General features: G+C 44.4%; 1 protein-coding gene across 1 annotated transcript; it reads right to left on the bottom strand.

The window, feature by feature from the left end:
• Positions 1–2,297: 2,297 nt before the first annotated feature.
• Positions 2,298–6,696, bottom strand: LOC119461351 (DNA-(apurinic or apyrimidinic site) endonuclease 2-like). Its single transcript, XM_037722630.2, is given in 7 exon segments — positions 2,298–3,215; positions 3,218–3,643; positions 4,895–4,979; positions 5,048–5,120; positions 5,199–5,342; positions 5,985–6,255; positions 6,500–6,696. Coding segments are annotated over 7 exon segments (1,584 nt in total). The 5' UTR covers positions 6,615–6,696; the 3' UTR covers positions 2,298–2,745.
• Between the last annotated feature and the right edge of the window lie 3,687 nt (positions 6,697–10,383).

Below are 10,383 nucleotides of genomic sequence, written 5' to 3' on the forward strand. Positions count from 1 at the left end.
ATTGCCCTGACAAAGACATGTACTGTTGTCAGAACGTCGGCTCCAGGCTGAGGCTTCCTTTGTTGACCTGCAGTTGACCAAGCATGCGTAATATCCTTGCATGGGAGCTGTGTGAAGAATGGGACAAGATCAGACAACAGGAGCACAGATTAACAAGGGACATTTTCTTTGAGAACTGTGTGTCTAGCACTGTGCTAAAAAATTAATTCTGGTGTTTTACATGCCAGAACCACAATCTGATTATGAGGCACGCCATATAGGGGGACTCCAGATTAATTTTGACCACTTGGAGTTCTTTAACATGCACCTAAATCTACATGGGCATTTCTGCATTCCACCTATAGTAAAATTTGGAATCTTTGAGCTCAGCATTGCAACACCATAGCCACTGTGCTACTGCAGTGGGTAGCAGTGTGTTCTTACTGAAGCCAGGGCTAAGAAGGCATCATTAGGGAGGTAGAGGGAAGTAAACTAACAATACTGGTAAGTGGTTTGACGCATCCTGCAGAGCACGCCTTTTCAAAGATGCGGTGGCAATGCTGAGAGTTTCAGTGTAGGCAAAAAGAGGTGGCCACCCTCAATGAGAGATGTGCATACATGGTCTACCATTTTTTCCTCTGTTCATGCAACTTTCACATAACATTTCATGCACAAACCAGCTGCAAGCGGCTGTGGAACCAATGTTAGTGCACTGCACAGGTAAGTCGAAAAGAAGTCATAGCTACCAACCACAAGTTATTTGCTGCAAATCCAGGCAACTGTACTCTTGCAAGAGAAGAAAATTCAGACATGCTACGCACTCAAGTGTTCCCTTTAGCAGTGGACCACTCTGTACTTGCAACGTGCATAGTGGCCAACTACTTCTTTTGGCAAGAGGTGCATATCTATCAGAAGACAGCACTAGAAAGGTTTGCAGCAATCAGTAAATTTTGTAATAACCACAAAGAAAACGGAACTGATGCTGTGTTGTGCCTACAGAAACCTTGTTTACAAATTAGTCAAGGGTCTGACAGAATACTGCCTGGCCGGGTGACACCACAGTAGCAATCATAAATCTCGTCACTAGGTGATGTAATGGGCAAAATTCAACAATGTGTTGTTTGGACACCTTGTCCAATTTTGTCAATTTTACGAAAAGCAACAATTACTATGACAGCAATAATGGTTTCACATGGCCAGACGGTATCCTGTCACACCTTAACAAGGTATTGGTTTCAGACAAGAGGAAGTAAATAATTTGCCACATAGAGTACTGGTGAAACTCTGTAGTGGGCTTCAAAGTTTGACTTCACAAACTTGCAATGACATCGCTTTCTCTTTCTCTGTAGACGACATGTGGCCAGACTTCTTGAGAGTTTGTGAGCTTAACTCTTAAAAAAGTTGCAGAAGGGTTGAAAATCGAGGTTGTTGGCACACCGAAACTTCTTGAACGGTGCTAAATGATGGGACAAGAATGGCAACACATGGGCACACACGTGTTGCCTTTGTGGTCCTGTGATTTAGCTCTGTCAAAGAGCCTAAATTACAACAGAATCTCTGCACAAGTTTTCTTGAGAAACAAAATTAATATCCCTGAAAAAAGTTAAGATGTTTACAGGTGAAGACCATTGTTCGAGTGGTCGGACAGCAGTGAAGAAGTGGCAAGTCAGAGCGTTTCGTGTGTACTACCTTTGTTCCCTTTGGCCAAAAGCATGCACTGGAAATGGTATTCCCTAAAAATTTATTGTTCCGGAACTTGGAATTTGCGCGATACACATGTAAAAGGTACAAAACGGTAGCATCAAGTGAATGCAAGTGTTAATGCTTTGCTTGCAATAATGAGGGTCATGTACTTGAAGCAGGCAGGCCATGACCAATTCCCGACCAGTGCATGTTAGCTTTCCTTCAGAAGCAGGCACCCCAGATTCTGGGAGGTTGCCTCCCTTGGATAGATGTGTTGTTCCTCCTTGCAAAGATGATTCAATCCACGACTGCCCGGCACCCACAAACATTTTCTTCCGACTGTCTGTCCCTGCAGACAGCCCTGGCATAGAGTAGAATGTCTGACATTGAGGCGCCTGTTAGTATTCATTCCGATATCACTTCAACATTTCTTTTACCTTACGGTCCAATTTGAGACGTTACATGTCTGTTATTGAACAATTATTCTGTAGGCCTTTATCTCAAATTTAACCTTCAATGAGTGCTTGAATATTAATGACATGTTTTACCCAAGAGTGAACAACCCTGCACATGCCTGCCATGAAAATAAGAAGACAAAGTATTCAACTGTAAGCACGTTTAAGCTTCGGGCACGATTCCATGTGTAAAAACTGCTCTTCAAATAAAATTTTGGGATACAAACCACAAATGCAAACTGTTCATATCTTGTACTGCATGAAGTCATTCCACTCAGCTGGCACAGAGTACTAATTTGAACACACAGATTTGATAAAAAGTAACTGGAATCATACAATTCAGTTAGCTCTGATAAATGTTGAAGCGTTAAAATGCTACAACTGCTCAACAAGCTTGTACACTTCCCAGACACAGCAGTACTGGGGAACAGACAGACGTAAAAATAAACAAGCAAACCAATCAAACAAGGCACAGTTAAAAGTTTACTTTAGTGCACGCTGCTGCGAAATGAGCACTGTACCTGCATTCGAGTGTACACAGCCTATCAAAGTCTTCAAAGATGCAAGATGTGCTCACAACTACAACATCGTTCTACTCTTTCCACAAATAAACCAATTGGCACCAACATCACAGCACAACTTCAGCTGCTGCCTTTGTCCTTTTGGGAGGGTTGACCCACTGGAAAAAGTTGCAGCGAGCATTTGGGTCTGATGAATGGCCCTCAGGCCGTGGGCAAACAAAAAACTGACGGCCAAGGTTGGGCCCAGGCTTTTTCACTGTCCTAAGAACACACCGCTCACTGTGGCCCTTACAGAGGGGAGCAACTGGAGGGCCTTTGAAGAGACTTTTCCAAGCTTTAGAATGAGTTGTTTGTTTCACAGTTTCCTGCACCGCACTGGGTTCAGGTTGTAGCATGTCGCTGGTTGTCTCCCACTGAGAGCTGGTTGCATCTACAGCAGAACATTTCTTGCTACTAATCTCTGCTTCACTACCATTTGTAAGACTAGTGCCTCCTGCACCAGAATCTAGTTGTCGTGATTTGGCCTTTTCCTTGTTCTCAACTACAAAAAACCCCTTCAATGTAGATTGTCCATTCTTCAAATCTTCAACTTCTTTGCTGGTTGTCCTCTGGTTTCAGTGCACTTTTTGAGTGGTGCTTCAGATGGTTGTGTTGCCTTCTCACTGGACATACAATGCCCTTTACTCAGAAATCCTGCAATGCTTTGCTGCCGGCCTGAAAACTCGGGCCAGTGCCTTGTTGAATAAGATGGGCACTGTGGTGAGGACACCGGCGTACAGGCAAGGCTAGCCTTGACTGGGCAATGATCTGAGCCCAACACTTCGGGCAAGATTTCACTGCTGATTACAAAGGGCAACAGTGCACTGCTACAAAGTATGTAGTCAATGCGTGTCCCGTAGTTGGTCTGGCGTGCACCGAGCCGTGTGTTCCAGCATGTAAATGCCTTTTCTGCAGTTGGGTGGAGCACCCTGAATGTGTCATGGAAGCAGGGCTTCTCTGGTTCACCTGCACGCATTGCAACAATTTTGATCATAAAGGCCACCAAAGAGTCAAAGGGTTAATAAAGCACGTGGCAAAGCATCCAGGTTAATTACTTGGACATTTTATTGGTGAGAGCAATGCAACTAGAATTACGTGCGCGTGCACTCAAACACACACACGCACACACAAACACACACAGTGCATGTAATATACAGTACAGAGTGCAGCAAGAGTTTGGAGATGGCAGTGTTCACTTAACCTTCACAAATAATTCACAAAAAATAAGCAGCGCGCTACAGTTATTAGTAAATTTATAAATTTAGAGAGTGCAAACAGCAAAATACACACTGTAGCAAAGACGATGCATGACAGAGAGTTAACGGAGCCCTGAAACACTTCCTGAACATAGTAAAAAAACATTGCCGATCTGTTATCGGAGGCTCCTGTGAACATGAGTGAAACGTCATTGCACTGCATGCAGCAGGGAATTTACAATATCGTGTCAAAATCAGCTTGCTCTCGAATCCACAATGACGTCATTGAAAGCAGTTGGCCGACCAATGCTACTGGCTGATTTCGTGTTTGCAAGAGCATTATCAGTAATACATAATTGCAAATTTTGAGTTAAATAAATGGAAAATATATATGTCTGCACTCAGAAAGAAAAAAAAATGTAAAAAATGTTAATCTTTGCAATGCGCGCAGCTCTATTTGCAGCGCATGGCCTCCGAGATGGCAGCAGTGTGCTGTGTGGTGTAATCTACGCAACAAGCCCTTTCACAGCCGCAAAACTCAACTTCTGGCCGGGGTTTTGCCCTCTTGGCTTCTCCGCTGTGTAGCTTCCAGCGTGCTAGCAGAGATGAAAAGAGATAAAGCCGGGGATCAGTGCAATAACTCCACTTACAGTTCGAGGATTCGAAAAATTTTGCTGCACGAGATTCGTGGGACTTACATACCTCACAATCAATTCCCCTCCACCTGAGGTTGATGCGATTCACACCAAATTAGTTTATGCAAGATAAAGGAATGTACCCAGATTGCAAAGAGAAGGAAGACGACGCAGAATCAAATCAATCCCCCAGAATAGGTACCCTGACTTTAATGACAATTATGATTAGCTGAGGTAATTCACTGTATACATACAGCCTTTGAGGAGTGCTTGCTGTTGCATTCTAGACCTGTCATTGATATCAATGTCCTACCATAATTCTGTTCAACATACATGAGTTACATTCCATGGCAGTGTGGCGAGTGGAAATGTCAATGCATTCATACCTTTTGTTGCTTCAGGGCCATCTGGACCTTCCTGATTTAGCAGAAACTTGTTCAACCACTGGCGTCCAGGGTTTGAGTAAAAATCCTGCACGAAGAAGTCCCTCATGTGTACATGTTCTGCTGGATTTTCTCACTATGTTGGTTTACATTTACCTCATCCTCCGATGGGTCACAGTGGTCGATCTTACAGTGCGAGGTGTTGAGGTCACCCATTATGACCACCTCCCTGCATTTCCATTTCAAACACTGTTATGTTTCGTACTTTGAACATGACAGATATGCCCAAGACTCAACCAGAACTTACATTCCATTTTCCAACAATGCCTTGGCTCGTAGTTCAAGTAAATGGTAGAAGTCCAACTTCATTTGACCTCGCTCGGGTCTTTCAGGATCAGCACGTGGGCAGTATACATTGATGACTGCCACTCTCTTCGTATCTTCACCAAACCTAAGTGAATATATGGAAACAATATAATCCACACCACAAAAGCCTTTAGTATTAATACTGATTAGAACATCAGGCGACGTGTCCCTAAGAATGAATCTATGTCTGAGGCTCAACAGATGTGCTTGCAGTAATGTTACCTGCTAGTAGGTCCTTCTAGTGATTAGCATTGGTCGAACAAGAAATATTGCTGGAGCCAACATTTCGACAAGGGGACTTGTCTTCGTCAGGGCAGCAACGAAGACAAGTCGTCGAAACGTTGGCTCTGGTGACAATTTTTATTTGACTACTAATGATTACTTCAAGCCTCCACCTTCCTGAGTACTTCGGTCTTGTTTGAACTGCTGTCCTTCAATGATTTTGCAAGTGCAATATGCATGCTGCACGGTTGCTCGTCGTCTGTTTGTTTCCATATTAACGAAATATCGTTCTTGAATTGCATTATAGGTAACTCGTTTTTTTTCCTGCAGCACACACACACACACACACACACACAAAATCGCATATATGTAAGGCACGTTTTGTGTCCTCACTAGACGCCCAAACTGGGCCATCGATTCCGGTCACACTTCCCGAAAGTGTCCGGACCTCGGACGTTGTTTTTGTATGTAAAGGCTATTCAAGGATCAAGACGCGAAGGCTCACACAGCATGGTGCAACGTCAAGACAGCACGCCCCTCGCCGTCGACTGCGCTGAGAAACTTGCTGTCAAAAGCTAAAGTGTCGCCGTATGAACCCACGGAGTCACTGCGCCGCGGACTGGACCACACATCGGTCAATCCTTCCTCGGCCGCAAACGGGCGACAGCTGTCCTTGCAGTACGTTGCCACGCCAGAGTAACCGCTCTGGTGACGTGGGAACGAAAAGTAAGAGCTGTAGCCATCGACAATTGCCCAGTTTTCTTCCAGAACGGAGCCTGCGATGAAATAAAATATAATATAAAAATGTTTAGACTGATTTAGGACGAAGCTGTTTAGAACCGCGCACATCGTTCCTGAAAGCGTAGGCGCTACAAGATGCTTAGCGTTTACCTGGATTGTGCTCAACACATTAAGATCAAGCAACTGGCCTTGGCAGAACGGACGTGTTTACATTTTAAAAAGTTGTGTTGGAAAAGCAACGTAGTGTCAAAAGCGTAGGTTGAACAAACCGCTTCTTACGGGTTGCCTTCGTTTCTTGAAAGCAAATGATGTCAGCATCCAGATCACGCAGCACATCTTTCATGCTTGTCTTGAAGGACCGAAGCCCATTTATATTCCAGCTCAGAAGTTTCATTTCATATTTGACAAAAATGCCGCAAAGTTCAAAACACGCGTGCCCGCCTAGCGCTCCGCCGGATTGGTGCAGCTTGGCTTGGCTTGGCGTGTTGTCCAAGGTGCTGTCTCTTTCTAACCTAGCATGATCAACGCTTCCCAACAAGGGACAAAGGAACCCTAGCCCCACTGATTAAAGTAGAATATTCTAGGTACTATAATTAAAGCAGGTTTTCCTTCCACGATAGGAAGGGAAACAAGTCACAGAGTTTGGAAAAAAAGAAAAAAAAAAAAAACTTCGTCAAAGGACGGATTAAAGCAACAGTAACTGGAGGTGTTGAATATTTCGCTGCGCCTGTTCGAAAAAAAGATTTTGCGCTCACCGCTGCATTGTTCTTGCTGAAATTTTGCAGAACGATCACATTTTGGAGTCTACTTCGTTTAGTATAACGCTTACCACAGTTACTTGCCTGTTTTTTAAGAAAAAAAGGGCACATTTGCCCTCACTTATGGGGGTGGGATCGAGCTGCTGCAGCGACGGCTTTAGCATAAACTTGTGTCACTTGTGTCGCCGCCGGCCGGCAGCTGTAGAAAGCAGCCGGTCAGGGAGGTTTGCCTTCTTGCCACCATTAGAACACTTGAGAACATTCGGCCTATTTCCTTAACGTCAAACATTGTTAAGCTAATCGGAAGAATATTACATGTCTGAATCATGAAGTTCGTGAACACCAGAGAACTGCTGAGCCCTTTACAAATGTAGTTTTAGATCAGGCTTGACCATCTGGTGTGCGCACGCAGAATCTAATTCGTCTAGCACGGCACCACGGGCAATGTGCTGCACATCACGCTAGATGTCGCCAAAGCTTATGGCAGTGTGGACCATTCAATATTGTCAGATAGAATGAATGCACGAGATATCCCCGAGTACTTTATAAGATGGACAGTCGAGTTCTTGAAGGGGAGAGAATTCTGTGTTAGGAATGGTATCGCCTCTAGAAGGTTTAGACAGACCCGGGGTGTACCTCAACGGGCCGTTTTTCAATGTATTACTTAAAACACATACGTTTACGCAGATGATGTTGCATTTTTTGCTTCAGCAGATGACATTCAGTCTCTTTACAGAACATTGCAAGCTTATGTCAACACAATTGAACAATGGCTGGAAGAAATTAATTCACCTATCTGTTAACGTTAACAAGAGTGCCGTGCTGGTCTTTCCGCTAAGGAGTCCAGTGTATCTATTTATCTTTTATCAGAACAAATTTATCCCTCAAGTTGAACAAACCAAGTGCCTTAGGGGGATTTATGACAGTAAACTCAATTGGCTACCGCATATTGATTATGTTGCTATTCCGTGCTCTCGGAATATTACAATGGCTGAGCAACAATCGGTCAGGAATGCGAAGATACACATTACTAATGATATACAGCATGTGTGTCAGGGTAATATTAGAATTTGGGCGTGTTCTGCGGCGGTATTCTGTAAGAGTCTACCTAGTGGACTGTCCATTTCGGCGACAGTTGATTCGCTGCTGCTTGACGTGCAGGAAGGAGACTGGCTGGCACCTTCCTGCACGTCAAGCAGCAGCGAATCAACGGTCGCCGAAATGGCGAAATGGACAGTCCACTAGGTAGACTCTTACAGAATACCGCCCTGGTCTGTGGTGGTAGCGATTTAAAAAAAAAAAGAAAAAAAAGAAAAAAAAAACTTGTCCCCTTGTTTTAATAGAACGGGATGCGCTCCGCCTCTGCGTTGGCCTCCCCTAATTCGTATCGAACGCTGTATACTGTACCCGGAATCGCGAGTGCCTTCTTTAATGGCTAGGCTTCGACTACTAACAGTCCAAACCTTTCGGCGAGTGCATGAATAACCTTTTAGAAGGCACCAGACAGTGTTTGTTAGTCAGCCCATTTTATTTTTTGTCCATTGGCCCCGTTTTCAAATGCCAGAGGTTGTTTTTGCGCAGGCACTATACTCGAGCCATTGAATTTTAAACTCTACACGTAAACTCCAGCAAAGTCTACTATCGTCTCTCTAGAAATTATTTTTGATAACATCTACCGAAATAATGCATTTTTTTTTATCTTGAGGAATTCTCAGTGACTTGCTGGTTTATCACTTGAGTCATTTTCAGACCAACGCTATAATAGCTACGGATGCCTCACAGAGCAATGAAAAGGCAGGTGCAGGAATATTTTTCTCATTCGCTAGATTGGTCCTAATCGATTAGGACCAACATATTTGTTCATCGCTTGCATGTTCATCAACAATATGTTCATCGCTTGCAACGTGTAATGACTAAAAAAAAAATTGCAAGCATTATATCTCTGGCTCCGTCTCATTTGCGCTTGCTTCGTCTAATTTGGGTGGCTGAGCATGAAAATTTGCCTTTGAATTAGTGTGCAGATTCATTAGCAAAGGCTTCTCTGCGTGGCCCATTAGTACCGGCCGTTCCCCCAACAGCCTATAACTGTTGCTAGGTTTAGGAGATTAACAATGATGAATGAGATATAGAAATCTAGTGTGACTTCGCATTCTGTCTACCACCACCTACTATTCCCTTGGAGCCGCAAATTCTGCCTAACACGCAAATTAGGGATTACATTCACAAGGCTACGCTGCCGCATCCCGACGCTAAATTTCTATACACACAGGGCTGGTTTGGCGGCATCTCCTTCGTGTATACAGTCTGGAGAGGCAGAAACAATTTATCACTTTCTCCTTGCGTGCCGACGATTCTCCTCAGTTAGAAAAAGTTGCAGTTTCGCCCGAAAGGCGAAGCATCGATTGCTATAGCAAATTAGTAGACAGCTAGCTATACGAAGTAAAGCTTACGAAGTAAGGACTTGGCAGCAGCGGCGGCATGCTTGCAACGTCGCTCACAATAATCCTTCTACTGATCGCAGATACCTCCAGTGCCGATACGTGCGTGAAGAAGTTGGTGGCAACATCACTCGTTTTTTCCTGGGAGACGGCGACGGTCTTAATAGTCTGTGACGTCACTCCGGGAAGCGACTGTGCCGCCAGGGACCATCAGTATTTCTACAGGACCATCGTCTGGCACCGTCCACTTGGCAGCAGCGGCGGCATGCTTGCAACGTCGCTCACAATCACCCTTCTACTGATCGCAGGTCTGAAATTCTCTTGTAGCCGGGATTTATTAGTGCATTAATTTTTTACCGTTGCTGCTGCTGCCATCAAAAGTGTACTGTGCTGTCCTGTGCCATGAGCTTGTCCCGCACTGAAGTGGGCAAACTTGTGAAGGAGCTAAGACGTGACTTGACTGAAATGCGCCAGTCGCTCGAGAAAGAACTGCGGAAAGAGTATCGCGAGATCCAGGTATCTCTTGATTTCACGAATAAAGCTTTTGAAGACATGACAAACCAACTAAAAAAAGTTGAAACTGTAAACGCCGAACTGAAGGCATGCCAACAGCTCCTTCACGAGTGAATGCGCGCTGCTGAGAGACAAAGTGACTGAGAATGAACTTAGAATCACCCAACTAGAACAATACTCTAGAAATAAGAACATCGAGATTAAGGGTGTTCCTACGACAGCGAACGTAAAACTCGAGAGGGTGCTTGCAGCTATTGGCAATGCAGTGAACGAACCGGTATCAGAAAGCGACATTGAAGTTTGCCACCGTGTACCAACATGGAACGCCTCAAGACATAACATTGTTGTCCAGTTCCAATAGCCGCTCAAAACGAAATGCCCTGCTTGAAAATACACGAAAAAAAAAAAAAAAACGCATAACCACTGCCGACATCGGACACCATGGGGATCGCCA

The sequence above is a fragment of the Dermacentor silvarum genome, chromosome 8, assembly GCF_013339745.2.
Source record: "Dermacentor silvarum isolate Dsil-2018 chromosome 8, BIME_Dsil_1.4, whole genome shotgun sequence".
Classification (NCBI taxonomy): Eukaryota; Metazoa; Arthropoda; class Arachnida; order Ixodida; family Ixodidae; genus Dermacentor; species Dermacentor silvarum.